The 19,786-nt window shown below is 43.5% G+C and overlaps 2 protein-coding genes across 3 annotated transcripts in view; one reads left to right on the top strand and one right to left on the bottom strand.

The window, feature by feature from the left end:
- Window positions 1-10,697, top strand: part of LOC110532887 (cyclin-dependent kinase-like 2) — a 20,169-nt gene extending 9,472 nt beyond the window's left edge. Inside the window, exons 7-13 of one of the 2 annotated variants that reach the window (XM_036987065.2) lie at window positions 1,003-1,091; window positions 1,329-1,452; window positions 6,469-6,689; window positions 6,959-7,195; window positions 8,229-8,322; window positions 8,864-9,026; window positions 9,210-10,697. In XM_036987065.2, the coding sequence (XP_036842960.2) occupies window positions 1,003-1,091; window positions 1,329-1,452; window positions 6,469-6,689; window positions 6,959-7,195; window positions 8,229-8,322; window positions 8,864-9,026; window positions 9,210-9,265 (984 nt within the window). In that variant the 3' untranslated portion in view covers window positions 9,266-10,697. Of the gene's footprint in view, window positions 1-1,002; window positions 1,092-1,328; window positions 1,453-6,468; window positions 6,690-6,958; window positions 7,196-8,228; window positions 8,323-8,797; window positions 9,027-9,209 lie in introns of both variants that reach the window. The other variant, XM_036987061.2, reaches the window with a different exon arrangement.
- A 3,183-nt stretch (window positions 10,698-13,880) lies between these two features.
- Window positions 13,881-19,786, bottom strand: part of abcg2 (breast cancer resistance protein) — a gene marked incomplete at its 3' end in the record, with an annotated part of 43,221 nt that continues 37,315 nt past the window's right edge. Inside the window, 3 exon segments of the mRNA NM_001124683.1 lie at window positions 13,881-14,853; window positions 14,948-15,117; window positions 15,654-15,808. Of these exon segments, the coding sequence (NP_001118155.1) occupies window positions 14,706-14,853; window positions 14,948-15,117; window positions 15,654-15,808 (473 nt within the window).

Genomic DNA, 19,786 nt, shown 5'->3' with positions numbered 1-19,786 from the left:
CTCCTCCTAAAGTACCGTAGCCTTTCAGTAACTATCTCCTCCTAAAGTACTGTAGCCTTTCAGTAACTATCTCTATCTCCTCCTAAAGTACCGTAGCCTTTCAGTAACTATCTCTATCTCCTCCTAAAGTACCGTAGCCTTTCAGTAACTATCTCTATCTCCTCCTAAAGTACTGTAGCCTTTCAGTAACTATCTCTATCTCCTAAAGTACTATAGCCTTTCAGTAACTATCTCTATCTCCTAAAGTACTGTAGCCTTTCAGTAACTATCTCTATCTCCTAAAGTACTGTAGCCTTTCAGTAACTATCTCTATCTCCTAAAGTACTATAGCCTTTCAGTAACTATCTCTATCTCCTAAAGTACTGTAGCCTTTCAGTAACTATCTCTATCTCCTAAAGTACTGTAGCCTTTCAGTAACTATCTCTATCTCCTCCTAAAGTACTGTAGCCTTTCAGTAACTATCTCTATCTCCTCCTAAAATACCGTAGCCTTTCAGTAACTATCTCCTCCTAAAGTACTGTAGCCTTTCAGTAACTATCTTTATCTCCTCCTAAAGTACCGTAGCCTTTCAGTAACTATCTCCTCCTAAAGTACTTTAGCCTTTCAGTAACTATCTCTATACGACTACCTCTCCCCCAACCCCCTCTTTCGCTCCCCCCTCTCTTTCTCTCTCTCTCCCCATCCCTCAATCACCCCCTCTCCCCACCTTTCTCTCTCTCGTCCTCTCCCCCACCCCCTCTTTCTCTCCTCCTCTCTTCCAACTCCCCTCCCTACCACACACCCTCTCTCCACCAACCCCTCTCTCTCTCCATCTCCCTCTCCCCTTTCTTTCTCTCCCTCTCTCCCAACCCGATCTCTCTCTCCCTTCCTCTCCCCCAACTGCCTCTCTCCCACCCCCATTCTTTCTCTCCCTCCCCAAACCTCCCCCTCTCTCTCCCCCACATCCTCTCTCTCTCTCTCTCTCTCTCTCGCTCTCTCTCTCTCTATCCCTTCTCCTACCAGAGGTGTCTCCAGATGGATCCAGACAGGAGGTCACAGTGTTCTGATCTGCTGCAGCACCAACTCTTCACTAACGATGGCTTCCACCTCAGGTAACACACACCTGGTCACACACACCTGGTAACACACACACAAACACCTGGTAACACACACCTGGTAACACACACACCTGGTAACACACACACCTGGTAACACACATCTGGTAACACACACCTGGTAACACACACACACACACACCTGATCACACACACCTGGTAACACACACACACCTGGTAACACACATCTGGTAACAGACATACCCTGTGTTTAACTGAACAAAACTTGTTCAGGTTTGTCCAGGAGTTGAATGCTAAGATCCAGAAGGATCAGAAAGAGAACTCTCCCCTTCCCAAGATGAACAAGACTACCAAGAAAGACAAGGAGGAAGTAGAGGAGAGGACTGGGAAGTACAAGGTCAGACACACACACACACATGGAGGTAGACACACACAGCTGGGCGCATGCACTCACACACACACACACACACACACACACACATCCACGCACACACGGACACCAGTGTTAATTTAGTCAACAATAACTATGATGAAAAATACTCGGCAACTTCGTGTGTTTCCTGACTAAAACTATAACAATAATAAAACGAGACGCCCTGAAATACAAACTATTACGAATTACTTTTCGTTTTAGTTTGACGGAAATATGACAATTCCAGAATTCCAACCCAGAATTCCAACCCAGAATTCCAACCCAGAATTCCAAACCAGAAATCCACGCAAGACTAATTGACATTTCATTAGACATGAAGCTTCCTTCTCGTGCAAATGCCAGTTGTTTGGTTGCTTTTTTTCCCCTTTGAGAAACACAAATGCTATTCGTTAAATATCAGGAGTACAGTGATACTTATACATCGTTATTCAAATAAAATCACAGTAATTACTATGTAAGAATACTGTTTGTTAACTACGGCTCAGCATTCCAACGACACAGTACCCGCCAAGCTCATCACTGAGCTGTTGTTGCGTCTATATTTTAAAAATGTTGTTCAGTATACAGCACCAGTCAAAAGTTTTGACACACCTACTCATTCCAGGGTTCTAGAACACCTACTCATTCCAGGGTTCTAGAACACCTACTCATTCCAGGGTTCTAGAACACCTACTCATTCCAGGGTTCTAGAACACCTACTCATTCCAGGGTTTTTCTTTATTTTTACTATTTTCTACATTGTAGAATAATAGTGAAGACATCAAAACTATGAAATAACACATATGGAATCATGTAGTAACCAGAAAGGTGTTAAACAAATCAAAATCTATTTTATATTTGAGATTCTTCAAAGTAGCCACCCTTTGCCTTGATGACAGCTTTGCACACTCTTGACATTCTCTCAACCAGCTTCATGAGGTAGTCACCTGGAATGCATTTCAATTAACAGGTGTGCCTTGTTAAAACCTTTTTGGGATAGGGGGCAGCATTTTCACTTTTGGATGAATAGCATGCCCAGAGTGAACTGCCTCCTACTCTGTCCCAGATGCTAATATATGCATATTATTAGTAGTATTGGATAGAAAACACTCTGAAGTTTCTAAAACTGCTTGAATGATGTCTGTGAGTATAACAACTCATATGGCAAAAACCTGAGAAAAACCCAACCAGGAAGTGGGACATCTAAGGTTTGTAGTTTTTAAAAGCTTGGCCTACCGAATACACATTGAGATATGGATAAAGTTGCACTTCCTACGGCTTCGACTAGATGTCAACTGTCTTTAGAAACTTGAATGAGGCTTCTACTATAAAGGAGGGGCTCATGAGACCTCTCTGAGTCAGTGGTCTGGCATAGTGCCTTGGTCTCATGACGCGCGCTCCCGACAGTTACCTCTCATTCCAGTGCTTTTCTTCAGACATAGGAATTCTCCGGTTGGAACATTATTGATGTTTTATGTTAAAAACATCCTAAAGATTGATTCCATGCATCGTTTGACTTGTTTCTAAAGGACTGTAATGGAACTTTTCTAATTTTTGTCTGGACGAAGTGCCTGCGCCTCATAGCTAGGTATTACTGCACTGTTGGAGCTAGAAACACAAGCATTTAGCTAGGTATTACTTTTGGAGCTAGAAACACAAGCATTTAGCTAGGTATCACTGTTGGAGCCAGAAACACAGGCATTTAGCTAGGTATTACTGCTCTGTTGGAGCTGGAAACACAAGCATTTAGCTAGGTATTACTTTTGGAGCTAGAAACACAAGCATTTAGCTAGGTATCACTGTTGGAGCCAGAAACACAGGCATTTAGCTCGGTATTACTGTTGGAATCAGAAACACAAGCATTTACCTAGGTATTACTGTTGGAGCTAGAAGCATTTTGCAAGGTATCACTGCACTGTTGGAGCTAGAAACACAAGCATTTAGCTAGGTATTACTGTTGGAGCCAGAAACACAGGCATTTAGCTCGGTATTACTGTTGGAATCAGAAACACAAGCATTTAGCTAGGTATTACTGCTCTGTTGGAGCTGGAAACACAAGCATTTTGCTAGGTATCACATTTAGCTCGGTATTACTGTACTGTTGGAGCTGGAAACACAAGCATTTAGCTTGGTATTACTGTTGGATCTAGAAACACAAGCATTTAGCTAGGTATTACTGTTGGAGCTATGAACACAAGCATTTAGCTAGGTATTACTGTTGGAGCTGGAAACACAAGCATTTAGCTAGGTATTACTATTGGAGCTAGGAACAAGCATTTAGCTAGGTATTACTGTTTGAGCTAGAAACACAAGCATTTAGCTAGGTATTACTGTACTGTTGGAGCTAGGAACACAAGCGTTTAGCTAGGTATTACTGTTGGAGCTACAAACACAAGCATTTAGCTAGGTATTACTGTTGGAGCTATAAACACAAGCATGTAGCTAGGTATTACTGTTGGAGCTATAAAGACAAGCATTTAGCAAGGTATTACTGCTCTGTTAGAGCTGGAAACACAAGCATTTAGCTAGGTATTACTGTTGGAGCTAGAAACACAAGCATTTAGCTAGGTATTACTGTTGGAGCTATGAACACAAGCATTTAGCTAGGTATTACTGTTGGAGCTAGGAACAAGCATTTAGCTAGGTATTACTGCTCTGTTGGAGCTGGAAACACAAGCATTTAGCTAGGTATTACTGTTGGAGCTAGAAACACAAGCATTTAGCTAGGTATTACTGTTGGAGCTATGAACACAAGCATTTAGCTAGGTATTACTGTTGGAGCTGGAAACACAAGCATTTAGCTAGGTATTACTGTTGGAGCTAGAAACACAAGCATTTAGCTAGGTATTACTGTTGGAGCTAGGAACAAGCATTTAGCTAGGCATTACTGTTTGAGCTAGAAACACACGCATTTAGCTAGGTATTACTGTTGGAGCTAGGAACACAAGCATTTTGCTAGGTATTACTATTGGAGCTAGAAACACAAGCATTTAGCTAGGTATTACTGTTGGAGCTAGAAACACAAGCATTTAGCTAGGTATCACTGTTGAAGCTATAAACACAAGCATTTAGCTAGGTATTACTGTTGGAGCTACAAACACAAGCATTTAGCTAGGTATTACTGTTGGAGCTAGAAACACAAGCATTTAGCTAGGTATTACTTCACTATTGGAGCTAGGAACACAAGCATTTAGCTAGGTATTACTGTTGGAGCTAGAAACACAAGCATTTAGCTAGGTATTACTGTTGGAGCTAGAAACACACGCATTTAGCTAGGTATTACTGTACTGTTGGAGCTAGAAACACAAGCATTTAGCTAGGTATCACTGTTGAAGCTATAAACACAAGCATTTAGCTAGGTATTACTGTTGGAGCTAGAAACACAAGCATTTAGCTAGGTATTACTGTTGGAGCTAGAAACACAAGCATTTAGCTAGGTATTACTGTTGGAGCTATAAACACAAGCATGTAGCTAGGTATTACTGTTGGAGCTATAAAGACAAGCATTTAGCAAGGTATTACTGCTCTGTTAGAGCTGGAAACACAAGCATTTAGCTAGGTATTACTGTTGGAGCTAGAAACACAAGCATTTAGCTAGGTATTACTGTTGGAGCTAGAAACACAAGCATTTAGCTAGGTATTACTGTACTGTTGGAGCTAGAAACACAAGCATTTAGCTAGGTATTACTGTTGGAGCTAGAAACACAAGCATTTAGCTGTACCTGTGATAACATCTGTGTAAGCGACCAATGAATGTGATTTGATTTCGATTAGATCTATACTTCTGCCATTTCCTGTCTGCCATTTCCTGCCTGTCGCCGAGGCTTTATAGCCCAAATGGTTAATATTGGCTGCCGTTGGTTACCATTGGTTGCCATTGGTTACCACTGGGTGCCATTGGTTACCATTGGTTGCCATTGGTTACAGCCTGTCAGAATATCACTGTTTCCAGCTAAGGTATACAAGGGGATAGAAGGCCTAGTTGGACAAGGCTAGCTGTGCACATGATGAACGTTAAAGGTAAATATTAATTATTTAATGGAAAAAAAAGCACTATTATGATGACTGACTAAAACTAGAAAAAAAGAACCAGAGTTTTAATCAACTGGTAATAACTAAAACGAGACTAAAGTTGTCCAGAGATTTAGTGGACTGATAATTACTAAAAGGATGAAACAAAGGAGGAAATTACTCAAATGTGACTAAGACTAAAAGCTATTTTAGTCAAAAGACTAAAACAGCTGCCAAAATGAACACAGAAACACACACTCAACCTCTCCTCTCCTCTCCTCTCCTCTCCTCTCCTCTCCTCTCCTCTCCTCTCCTCTCCTCTCCTATCCTCTCATTTCATCTCATCTCATCTCATCTCCTCTCCTTTAACCCTGCCCTCTCCTCTAACCCTGCCCTCTCCTCTGTCCTCTCCTCCCCTCCCCTCCTCTAACTCTGCCCTATCCTCTCCTCTCATCTAACCCTGCCCCCTCCCCTGCCCCCACTCCTCCTCTCCTCTACCTCTGCCCTCTCCTCTCCTCTAACCCTGCCCCCTCCCCTTCCCCCTCCCCTCCCCTCCTCTCCTCTCACTCTGCCCTCTCCTCTCCTCTAACCCTGCCCCCTCCCCTGCCCCCACTCCTCCTCTCCTCTCACTCTGCCCTCTCCTCTCCTCTAACCCTGCCCCCTCCCCTTGTGCCCCTCCCCTCCTCTCCTCTAACTCTGCCCTCTCCTCTCCTCTAACCCTGCCCCCTCCCCTTCCCCCTCCCCTCCCCTCCTCTCCTCTCACTCTGCCCTCTCCTCTAACCCTGCTGCCCCCTCCCCTCCCCTCCTCTCCTCTCACTCTGCCCTCTCCTCTCCTCTAACCCTGCCCCCTCCCCTCCCATCCTCTCCTCTCCTCTAACCCTGCCCCCTCCCCTGCCCCCTCTCCTCCCCTCCTCTCACTCTGCCCTCTCCTCTCCTCTAACCCTGCCCCCTCCCCTGCCCCCTCTCCTCCCCTCCTCTCCTCCCCTCCAGGACTCCAGCAGTACAACAGTCAAAGGGAACGTCACCAAACCAGACGTCACCAAACTCTCCAAAGCTCCAACCACCACAGAGTCTAAACCCCGAGACCCGGACAAGACAATAGAGTCAACCACTACTACGACCACTACTGCAGCTGTTAATAAACCTGAGAAGGCTGATTGGACCACAGAGAGCCACGCGGTCGCGGTTCACCACGGTCGAACTACCACCGTGTACGTTCAGTTTCAGCATTATTAGCGGTTATTTAAAAATAATAATCATCTTAATTACTTTTCTGTTACATTAAAAAAAGACAGAAATCTTGAATGAATTGTAGACCATTTTTTTAAAGTCCCAAATGGTACCCTATTGATCGAAAGAGTCCTGTAAGCCTAGTCTAAGGTAGTGTACTATATAGGGAATAGGGCCCTGGTCTATAGTAGTGTACTATATAGGGAATAGGGTGCCATTTTGGATATAATCTTAAATCTGTTTTGTTTAGGAGTCTGAGCAACACTATCGCCATCAAACCCAGAGTGGAAGAACCAGAGAGGACTGTAGAGGACCACGATCCAACCGTAGGACCAACCCAGGACCAACCTCTACCTCTCATCCCTCCCCTCTCATCCCTCCCCTTCACACAGACACCTTCACAGAACCTACTGGCTGTCGTCGCCCATGGCAACGGCAAGCTGGGCGGAGTTGGGGTGGGGCCTCAACCCGGAACACTCGGTCTGAGGTGCAGAACTACAGCTCCCATAATGCATCACACTGAGAATGTTGGACCAGGGTTGAAGAACATAACACTTGTTTTTGTTTTTGTTGTTGTTATTGTTTGTTTGTCCTCTCTAGGGTTATAGACAAAGCTTAGGCCTAGATTCAATCAGATACCAGACACACATAGTGGTTGTTTTGTCGGAGGTGGAGATGTCAAATCGGTGGGGCAGCTGCTCTTGTGATCATTGTCACGAAGCCACACCCGCCCCACTCGCGTTAGAGGTGCAGAATGAGGCCTCCCGAGTGGCGCAGTGGTTTAAGCCACTGCATCGCTAGCTGGCACCACTAGAGATTCTGGGTTCGAGTCCAGGCTCTGTCGCAGCCGGCCGCGACTGAGAGACCCTTGGTGCGGCGCACACTTGGGACAGCGTCGTCCGGTTTAGGGGAGGGTTTGGCCCGACAGGGATGTCCTTGTCCCATCGCACACTAGCGACTCTTATGGCCGGCCGGGCGCGATAAACTCTGACACGGTCGCCAGCTGCACGGTGTTTCCTCCGACACATTTGTGCGGCTGGCTTCCGGGTTAAGCGGGCATTGTCTCAAGAAGCAGTGCGGCTTGGTTGGGTTGTGTTTCGGAGACCTTCGACCTTCGTCTCTTCAAAGTCGGTACGGGAGTTGCAGCGATGAGACAAGACTGTAACTACCAATCGGGGTATAAAAAAAAAATACAGAGAGAAATAATGACACTCAAATTGAACAATCATGAAACTAAATAAAAAGGATTTGTATGGTTGAGGTGGTGTTACATCACAGTGTTCCAAGAAACAAGGCAGCGTGGGATGTCTGTTAATGTTAACTCCAGCCAATGGGAACGTCCGCTTTAGCCACTTGTGGATTTGATTTGCTCACAATGCAGTTCCACCGCCAACACAACCGCTATGTGGATCTTGGCTAAAGCGGATCTGATTGTATCGAGCCCTAGAGATGATGGTGACTGTGTGTTTATGTGTCTGTCTGTCTGTCTGTCTGTCTGTCTGTCTGTCTGTCGTCTCTAGGTCAATGGACAAGTCCAAAAGACTCGTAAACATTTTCAACAGAATCTCACAGCAATCTCTCTCCAGTCATTTCACTGGCAATCTGATGGCTCAGGTAAGTGTGTTTGTGTGTGTGTGTGTGTGTGTGTGTGTGTGTGTGTGTGTGTGTGTGTGTGTGTGTGTGTGTGTGTGTGTGTGTGTGTGTGTGTGTGTGTGTGTGTGTGTTTGTGTGTGTGTGTGTGTGTGTGTGTGTGTGCGTGCGCGACTGCTCAAGTGAAATGTTCTTCCACAAGTTAGTAGACATTAACCCCCCAGGCCCCTGTCTGGCTATATCATCTAACCACTCCTCTGTCGGGCTATATCATTCTATTCTTGTCTCTCCTCTCCTCTCCTCTCCTCTCCTCTCCTCTCCTCTCCTCTCCTCTCCTCTCCTCTCCTCCTGTCTCTTCTCCTCTCCTCTTTTTCCTCCTCTCTCCTGTCTCCTGTCTCTCCTCTCCTCTGTCTCTCCTCCTCTCTTTCTCCTCTTTCTCATCTTCTCCTCTCCTCTCCTCTCTCCTGTCTTCTTGTCTCTCCTCACTCCTCTTCTCTAGCTCCTCTCTCTCCTCTATCTCTTCTCTTTTCTTCTCTCTCTACTCTCTTTTCTCTGTCCTCTGCAGATGATATCAGAGAAGAGTGTGATCCACGAACGTTCCTTCCTGTCCGACCGCGAGCGTGACCGAGGAGACCGTGAGCGTATGGCTACAGTTGGGAAGAGGAAGCCAGACATTCTCTTCCCTGAACTAAGAACCTCTCTGCTGCCTGAGATACGAGGGGCTGAAGGTACGCTCTGCACACACACACACACACACACACACACACACACACACACACACACACACACACACACACACACACACACACACACACACACACACACACACACACACACACACACACACACACACACACACACACACACACGCTTTGTGGATTATATTGACCAGGTCCCCTTGTGTCTTCCAGGTAAACAGACTAAACCCACCAGGACCAGAAGAAGGAGAGACACATCCCCTCTATAGCCACAATGGATACACACCACTACAACACACACCACTACAACACACACCACTACAACACACTACAATACACACCACTACACACTACAATACACACCACTACAACACACACACTACAATACACACCACTACAACACACTACACACACCAACACACACCACACCAACACACATCACTACAATACACACCACTACAACACACTACACACACCAACACACACCACACCAACACACATCACTACAATACACACCACTACACACTACAATACACACCACTACAACACACACACTACAATACACACCACTACAACACACTACAATACACACCACTACACACTACAATACACACCACTACAACACACACCACTACAACACACACCACTACACACTACAATACACACCACAACAACACACACCACTACAATACACACCACTACAATACACACCACTACAATACACACCACTACAACACACTACAATACACACCACTACACACTACAATACACACCACTACAATACACACCACTACAATACACACCACTACAACACACTACAATACACACCACTACACACTACAATACACACCACTACAATACACACCACTACAATACACACCACTACACAATACAATACACACCACAACAACACACACCACTACAATACACACCACTACACACTACAATACACACCACAACAACACACACCACTACAATACACACCACTACAACACACTACAATACACACCACTACAACACACACCACTACACACTACAATACACACCACAACAACACACACCACTACAATACACACCACTACACACTACAATACACACCACAACAACACACACCACTACAATACACACCACTACAACACACTACAATACACACCACTACAACACACACCACTACACACTACAATACACACCACTACACACTACAATACACACCACTACAACACACACCACTACAACACACACCACTACACACTACAATACACACCACAACAACACACACCACTACAACACACACCACTACACACTACAATACACACCACAACAACACACACCACTACAATACACACCACTACACACTACAATACACACCACTACAACACACTACAATACACACCACTACAATACACACCACTACAACACACTCCAACACACACCACTACAACACACTACACCACTACAGCACACTACCCCACACACTACAATACACACCACTACAGCACACTACACACTACAATACACACCACTACAACACACACCACTACAACACACCAACACACACCACTACAATACACACACACTTTACCAAGGACCCACAGCATGACTGATACACACTGTCATTGTAAATAAGAATTTGTTCTTAACTGACTTGCCTTGTTAAATAAAGGTTAAAAAAAAAAAATAAAGATTGAAAAAACACTCAAACAGACCACTGTGAAAGGTACCAGAGCCGTTAACCAGAGCCGTTAACCAGAGTTTAACCAGAGACTTTAACCAGAGACTTTAACCAGAGACTTTAACCAGAGACTTTAACCAGAGACGTTAACCAGAGACTTTAACCAGAGACTTTAACCAGAGACGTTAACCAGAGACTTTAACCAGAGACTTTAACCAGAGACTTTAACCAGAGACGTTAACCAGAGACTTTAACCAGAGATGTTAACCAGAGACTTTAACCAGAGACGTTAACCAGAGACTTTAACCAGAGATGTTAACCAGAGACTTTAACCCCAGGAACGACTCCAGGAAAGACAGACATCATCACCTAGTCATCATTGATGCAATATAGTGACATCACTTAGTCATCAATGATGCAATATAGTGACATCACTTAGTCATGGATGATGCAATAAAGTGACATCACTTAGTCATCAATGATACAATATAGTGACATCACTTAGTCATGGATGATGCAATATAGTGACATCACTTAGTCATGGATGATGCAATATAGTGACATCACTTAGTCATCGATGATGCAATATAGTGACATCACTTAGTCATCGATGATGCAATATAGTGACATCACTTAGTCATGGATGATGCAATATAGTGACATCACTTAGTCATCGATGATGCAATATAGTGACATCACTTAGTCATCGATGATGCAATATAGTGACATCACTTAGTCATCGATGATGCAATATAGTGACATCACTTAGTCATCGATGATGCAATATAGTGACATCACTTATGTTTAATCTCAACTTTGGTCACCACAGCAGTGTATTTTATGATTAATTCATTTAATTTTGATAGACATTTGATATGGCGATAGTTGATACATATACTAATGTTATAATGGTCATATAATTACAATAATTATCTGTCCAATAAATGTGTTTTGTAAATGAGACAATGAATCTGTTTCTGAATATGTCCAGCGTCCAATAGAAGCAAAGCAGGAAGTAAAAACAGGAAGTGTACCAATCAATCTTTGTTGTGATTTGTTGAATGAACTCAACTGACATTACGAAACAAATACAGTCCACAGCATGAGCCACATCAATTAGCATAATTTGAATAAACATTCTACATTACCATGGAAATGATTGCATTACAATACCAGGGAGCCTTCTGATTGGCTGAGAGAGAAGTCTGTGTCCAAGCAAAAGCCAATGATCAAGGATGGTGGTGGTGGGGTTAGGGGGTATGACTCCTCCACAGGAGTGTGGTGGTGTGGTGGTAGGGTTAGGGGGTATGACTCCTCCCCAGGGTGGTGGTGGTGGGGTTAGGGGGTATGACTCCTCCCCAGGGTGGTGGTGGTGGTGGGGTTAGGGGGTATGACTCCTCCCCAGGGTGGTGGTGGTGGGGTTAGGGGGTATGACTCCTCCCCAGGGTGGTGGTGGTGGTGGGGTTAGGGGGTATGACTCCTCCCCAGGGTGGTGGTGGTGGGGTTAGGGGGTATGACTCCTCCCCAGGGTGGTGGTGGGGTTAGGGGGTGTGACTCCTCCCCAGGGTGGTGGTGGGGTATGACTCCTCCCAAGGGTGGTGGGGGTGGGGTTAGGGGGTATGATTCCTCCCCAGGGTGGTGGTGGTGTGGTTAGGGGGTATGACTCCTCCCCAGGGTGGCGGTGGTGGTGTTAGGGGGTATGACTCCTCCCCAGGGTGGTGATGGTGTGGTTAGGGGTCATGTCTCCTCCCCAGGGTGGTGGTGGGTTATGACTCCTCCCCAGGGTGGTGGTGGTGGGGTTAGGGGGTATGACTCCTCCCCAGGGTGGTGGTGGTGGTGGGGTTAGGGGGTATGACTCCTCCCCAGGGTGGTGGTGGTGGGGTTAGGGGGTATGACTCCTCCCCAGGGTGGTGGTGGGGTTAGGGGGTGTGACTCCTCCCCAGGGTGGTGGTGGGGTATGACTCCTCCCAAGGGTGGTGGGGGTGGGGTTAGGGGGTATGATTCCTCCCCAGGGTGGTGGTGGTGTGGTTAGGGGGTATGACTCCTCCCCAGGGTGGCGGTGGTGGTGTTAGGGGGTATGACTCCTCCCCAGGGTGGTGATGGTGTGGTTAGGGGTCATGTCTCCTCCCCAGGGTGGTGGTGGGTTATGACTCCTCCCCAGGGTGGTGGTGGGGGTGGGGTTAGGGGGTATGACTCCTCCCCAGGGTGGTGGTGGGGTTACGGGGTATGACTCCTTCCCAGGGTGGTGGGGGTGGGGTTAGGTGTTATGACTCCTCCCCAGGGTGGTGGTGGGGTTAGGGGGTATGACTCCTCCCCAGGGTGGCGGTGGTGGTGTTAGGGGGTATGACTCCTCCCCAGGGTGGTGGCGGGGGTTAGGGGTTATGTCTCCTCCCCAGGGTGGGGTTAGGGGTTATGTCTCCTCCCCAGGGTGGGGTTATGTCTCCTCCCCAGGGTGGTAGGGGTGGGTTATGACTCCACCCCAGGGTGGTGGTGGGTTATGACTCCTCCCCAGGGTGGTGGTGGGTTATGTATCCTCCCCAGGGTGGTGGTGGTGGTGGGGTTAGGGGGTATGACTCCTCCCCAAGGTGGCGGTGGTGGTGTTAGGGGGTATGACTCCTCCCCAGGGTGGTGGTGGTGGGGTAAGGGGTTATGACTCCTCCCCAGGGTGGTGGTGGGGGTGGGGTTAGGGGGTATGACTCCTCCCCAGGGTGGGGGTGGGGTTAGGGGGTATGTCTCCGCCCCAGGGGAACAGGGTTTCCAAACACACACAACCTGATATGCTTACGCTGTGTTGCCATGGACACAAGCCTTAGTCTTATCATATGAGGGAACGTTGTGTGTCTGTGTGTGTGTGTGTGTTGATAGCAAAACATACACAGGAGAGAAAATAGAACAAAGTACAAAGTTGATATTACATTTTATTCTTCCTTTTTTTTTCTTTTGCATAATTATCATTGTTATACTGTTCATCACAGGTGGCTGGTGGGGAGGATTGGCTCATAGTTATGGCAGGAACGGAATTAAGGGATTGGTAGCAAACACGTGGTTTCCATGTCGCTGATTCCATTCCAGCCATTATTATGCACGGTCCTCCCCCTCACCAGCCTCCTGTGCCGTCAATCATGTGTTAGTGTAGGAGTGTTTATACAGTGTACAAAACGTTAATAGAAACAATGTCTAGGACTGTGTCCTAAACAGCACCCTAGTCCCTTTATAGTAAACCTCTTGTGTCCAGAGTCCTAGTGGCCCAGTTCAACCGTAGGGAACTACTTATGTCCAGAGTCCTAGGGGCCCTGTTCAACCGTAGGGAACTACTTGTATCCAGAATCCTAGGGGCCCTGTTCAACCGTAGGGAACTACTTATGTCCAGAGTCCTAGGGGCCCTGTTCAACTGTAGGGAACTACTTGTGTAAAGAGTCCTAGGGGCCCTGTTCAACCGTAGGGAACTACTTGTATCCAGAATCCTAGGGGCCCTGTTCAACCGTAGGGAACTACTTGTGGCCAGAGTCCTAGGGGCCCTGTTCAACCGTAGGGAACTACTTGTGGCCAGAGTCCTAGGGGCCCTGTTCAACCGTAGGGAACTACTTGTGGCCAGAGTCCTAGGGGCCCTGTTCAACAGTAGGGAACTACTTGTGGCCAGAGTCCTAGGGGCCCTGTTCAACCGTAGGCATCAATACACGTTGTGTTGCATCAATAAAACATTTAACAAATTGAACGTCATAAAAACATGAATGGTTCAAAAATAAATCACATAGACATCTTGAGACGTGATTTAAAACATCTGTATAGATAAGACACATTGGTAGAGAAATCATTGCATTTATTGGTTTGGCACAATAGCTGTCGGATGATGATGATGATGATGATGATGGCGACGATGACCTCTAATGCCTAATTTCACCTTCCGCTTCGATCAAATTTTTGCTCCCTTAAAAAGTGTCCTGCGGACGCTGACATGTCAGTGGAAGTTGCAGCATTTAGTTTGAGAGGAGGACAAGGGAAGGTGTACAATAGGCTTAACCCGTGACCCCTGACCTCTATGTGAACTTCTTGATGAAGCGTAGTTTGAAGTACGCGATCAACAGGAAGATTACGGTCATGATCGCCAGGGCAACGTGATTCTGCCACAGCCCCCACGTGGTGTAGTCGATCCCCTGGTTCTTCAGAAAGTCTTCCCCCGTGCATCTGGACACAGGAGAGAAAGGTTCTTACCTCAGAAACAAAACACCTCAATTATGGATAAATTATTAAATAGGCATAGTGAGACATTATCACTTACGTCATACCAGGGGGCAAGGTGCCGTTGAGGGGAATGTCTCCACAGAACTGGAGACCTACAAACTCATTAATTTGGAGAGCTGTTAGTCCGTACCGAGGGATGCTGAGGTACTGGAACCAGGCTAGCCACTCAACAATACTGGGCAGGTTCACCAACAGGCCTGAGAAGATCTGATACGGGAGGGGAGGGAAAGAGGAGGGGAGGAGAAGGGAGTGAAGAGGAGATTTTAGGAGAGGAGGGGTGAGGAGAGGAGGGAAGGGAGCGAAGAGGACATTTTAGGAGAGGAGGGGTGAGGAGAGGAGGGAGGAGGGGAAGGGAGCAAAGAGGAGATTTTAGGAGGGGAGGGGAAGAGGAGGGGTGAGGAGAGGAGTGAGGAAGGGATGGGAAGATGAGGGGTAAGGAGAGGAGGGGGAGAAAGGGAAGAGGAGGGGAAGGGGAGAGAAAGGGAGAGGAAGAGGGGAAGGGGAGAGAAAGAGAGAGGAAGAGGGGAAGGGGAGAGGAAGAGGAGGGGGAGGAGAAAGGTGATGAGGGGAGAGGAGGAGGAAGAGGAGAGCAACATAATTTTTCATGTTTATAATCATCTTATATTAGTGTGTGTGTGTGTGTGTGTGTGTGTGTCAATTCAAAGGGGCTTCATTGGCATGGGAAAAACATGCTACCATCACAAATGATTTAGTCTCTCTCTCTCTCTGTCTGTCGCTCTCACCATCATGAAGACGAAGGCTATGGTCATGAAGATGTTGGCGATCGCCACAACACTCTGGTCAGCTGATATAGCCATGGTCATAGCAGTAGCTGTATAGGCTACCAGAGCTACGGTCAACATGAACAGGAAGAAGGCCTCCACTGTAGCTTTATACCCTGGAGAATATAGAAATGTCATACTAGATCAGAACAGAAATATACTAGATCAGACCATATTAATATTATACTAGATCAGAAATATACTATATCAGAACAGAAATATAACACTAGATGAGAACATAAATATACTAGATCAGAACACAGTAATAGAATACCAGATCAGAACAGAAATATACTAAATCAGAACAGAGTAATAGAATACCAGATCAGAACAGAAATATACTAAATCAGAACAGAGTAATAGAATACCAGATAAGAACAGAGTAATAGAATACCAGATCAGAACAGAGTAATAGAATACCAGATCAGAAATATACTAAATCAGAACAGAGTAATAGAATACCAGATCAGAACAGAAATATACTAAATCAGAACAGAGTAATAGAATACCAGATCAGAACAGAGTAATAGAATACCAGAACAGAAATATACTAAATCAGAACAGAGTAATAGAATACCAGATCAGAACAGAGTAATAGAATACCAGATCAGAAATATACTAAATCAGAACAGAGTAATAGAATACCAGATCAGAACAGAAATATACTAAATCAGAACAGAGTAATAGAATACCAGATCAGAACAGAAATATACTAAATCAGAACAGAGTAATAGAATACCAGATCAGAACAGAAATATACTAAATCAGAACAGAGTAATAGAATACCAGATCAGAAATATACTAAATCAGAACAGAGTAATAGAATACCAGATCAGAACAGAGTAATAGAATACCAGAACAGAAATATACTAAATCAGAACAGAGTAATAGAATACCAGATCAGAACAGAGTAATAGAATACCAGATCAGAAATATACTAAATCAGAACAGAGTAATAGAATACCAGATCAGAACAGAAATATACTAAATCAGAACAGAGTAATAGAATACCAGATCAGAACAGAAATATACTAAATCAGAACAGAGTAATAGAATACCAGATCAGAACAGAAATATACTAAATCAGAACAGAGTAATAGAATACCAGATCAGAACAGAGTAATAGAATACCAGATCAGAACAGAAACATACCAGATCAGAACAGAGTAATAGAATACCAGATAAGAACAGAGTAATAGAATACCAGATCAGAACAGAAATATACTAAATCAGAACAGAGTAATAGAATACCAGATCAGAACAGAAATATACTAAATCAGAACAGAGTAATAGAATACCAGATCAGAACAGAGTAATAGAATACCAGATCAGAACAGAAATATGCTAAATCAGAACAGAGTAATAGAATACCAGATAAGAACAGAGTAATAGAATACCAGATCAGAACAGAGTAATAGAATACCAGATCAGAACAGAAACATACCAGATCAGAACAGAAACATACCAGATCAGAACAGAAACATACCAGATCAGAACAGAAACATACCAGATCAGAACAGAGTAATAGAATACCAGATCAGAACAGAAATATACTAAATCAGAACAGAGTAATAGAATACCAGATCAGAAATATACTAAATCAGAACAGAGTAATAGAATACCAGATCAGAACAGAAATATACTAAATCAGAACAGAGTAATAGAATACCAGATCAGAACAGAAATATACTAAATCAGAACAGAGTAATAGAATACCAGATCAGAACAGAAATATACTAAATCAGAACAGAGTAATAGAATACCAGATCAGAAATATACTAAATCAGAACAGAGTAATAGAATACCAGATCAGAACAGAAATATACTAAATCAGAACAGAGTAATAGAATACCAGATCAGAACAGAAATATACTAAATCAGAACAGAGTAATAGAATACCAGATCAGAAATATACTAAATCAGAACAGAGTAATAGAATACCAGATCAGAACAGAAATATGCTAAATCAGAACAGAGTAATAGAATACCAGATCAGAAATATACTAAATCAGAACAGAGTAATAGAATACCAGATCAGAACAGAAATATACTAAATCAGAACAGAGTAATAGAATACCAGATCAGAACAGAAATATACTAAATCAGAACAGAGTAATAGAATACCAGATCAGAAATATACTAAATCAGAACAGAGTAATAGAATACCAGATCAGAACAGAAATATACTAAATCAGAACAGAGTAATAGAATACCAGATCAGAACAGAAATATACTAAATCAGAACAGAGTAATAGAATACCAGATCAGAACAGAGTAATAGAATACCAGATCAGAACAGAGTAATAGAATACCAGATCAGAACAGAAACATACCAGATCAGAACAGAGTAATAGAATACCAGATAAGAACAGAGTAATAGAATACCAGATCAGAACAGAAATATACTAAATCAGAACAGAGTAATAGAATACCAGATCAGAACAGAAATATACTAAATCAGAACAGAGTAATAGAATACCAGATCAGAACAGAAATATACTAAATCAGAACAGAGTAATAGAATACCAGATCAGAACAGAAATATGCTAAATCAGAACAGAGTAATAGAATACCAGATAAGAACAGAAATATACTAAATCAGAACAGAGTAATAGAATACCAGATCAGAACAGAGTAATAGAATACCAGATCAGAACAGAAACATACCAGATCAGAACAGAAACATACCAGATCAGAACAGAAACATACCAGATCAGAACAGAAACATACCAGATCAGAACAGAGTAATAGAATACCAGATCAGAACAGAAATATACTAAATCAGAACAGAGTAATAGAATACCAGATCAGAAATATACTAAATCAGAACAGAGTAATAGAATACCAGATCAGAACAGAGTAATAGAATACCAGATCAGAACAGAAATATACTAAATCAGAACAGAGTAATAGAATACCAGATCAGAAATATACTAAATCAGAACAGAGTAATAGAATACCAGATAAGAACAGAGTAATAGAATACCAGATCAGAACAGAGTAATAGAATACCAGATCAGAACAGAAACATACCAGATCAGAACAGAAACATACCAGATCAGAACAGAAACATACCAGATCAGAACAGAAACATACCAGATCAGAACAGAGTAATAGAATACCAGATCAGAACAGAGTAATAGAATACCAGATCAGAACAGAGTAATAGAATACCAGATAAGAACAGAGTAATAGAATACCAGATCAGAACAGAGTAATAGAATACCAGATCAGAACAGAAACATACCAGATCAGAACAGAAACATACCAGATCAGAACAGAAACATACCAGATCAGAACAGAAACATACCAGATCAGAACAGAGTAATAGAATACCAGATCAGAACAGAAATATGCTAAATCAGAACAGAGTAATAGAATACCAGATCAGAACAGAGTAATAGAATACCAGATCAGAAATATACTAAATCAGAACAGAGTAATAGAATACCAGATCAGAACAGAAATATACTAAATCAGAACAGAGTAATAGAATACCAGATCAGAACAGAAATATACTAAATCAGAACAGAGTAATAGAATACCAGATCAGAACAGAAATATACTAAATCAGAACAGAGTAATAGAATACCAGATCAGAAATATACTAAATCAGAACAGAGTAATAGAATACCAGATCAGAACAGAAATATACTAAATCAGAACAGAGTAATAGAATACCAGATCAGAAATATACTAAATCAGAACAGAGTAATAGAATACCAGATCAGAACAGAAATATACTAAATCAGAACAGAGTAATAGAATACCAGATCAGAACAGAAATATACTAAATCAGAACAGAGTAATAGAATACCAGATCAGAACAGAAATATACTAAATCAGAACAGAGTAATAGAATACCAGATCAGAAATATACTAAATCAGAACAGAGTAATAGAATACCAGAACAGAAATATGCTAAATCAGAACAGAGTAATAGAATACCAGATCAGAACAGAAATATACTAAATCAGAACAGAGTAATAGAATACCAGATCAGAACAGAGTAATAGAATACCAGATCAGAAATATACTAAATCAGAACAGAGTAATAGAATACCAGATCAGAACAGAAACATACCAGATCAGAA

This window comes from Oncorhynchus mykiss, chromosome 9 (assembly GCF_057628025.1).
Source record: "Oncorhynchus mykiss isolate SJ-2025 chromosome 9, ASM5762802v1, whole genome shotgun sequence".
NCBI classification, from domain to species: domain Eukaryota; kingdom Metazoa; phylum Chordata; class Actinopteri; order Salmoniformes; family Salmonidae; genus Oncorhynchus; species Oncorhynchus mykiss.
This window is presented reverse-complemented; position numbering and strand designations above follow the sequence as displayed.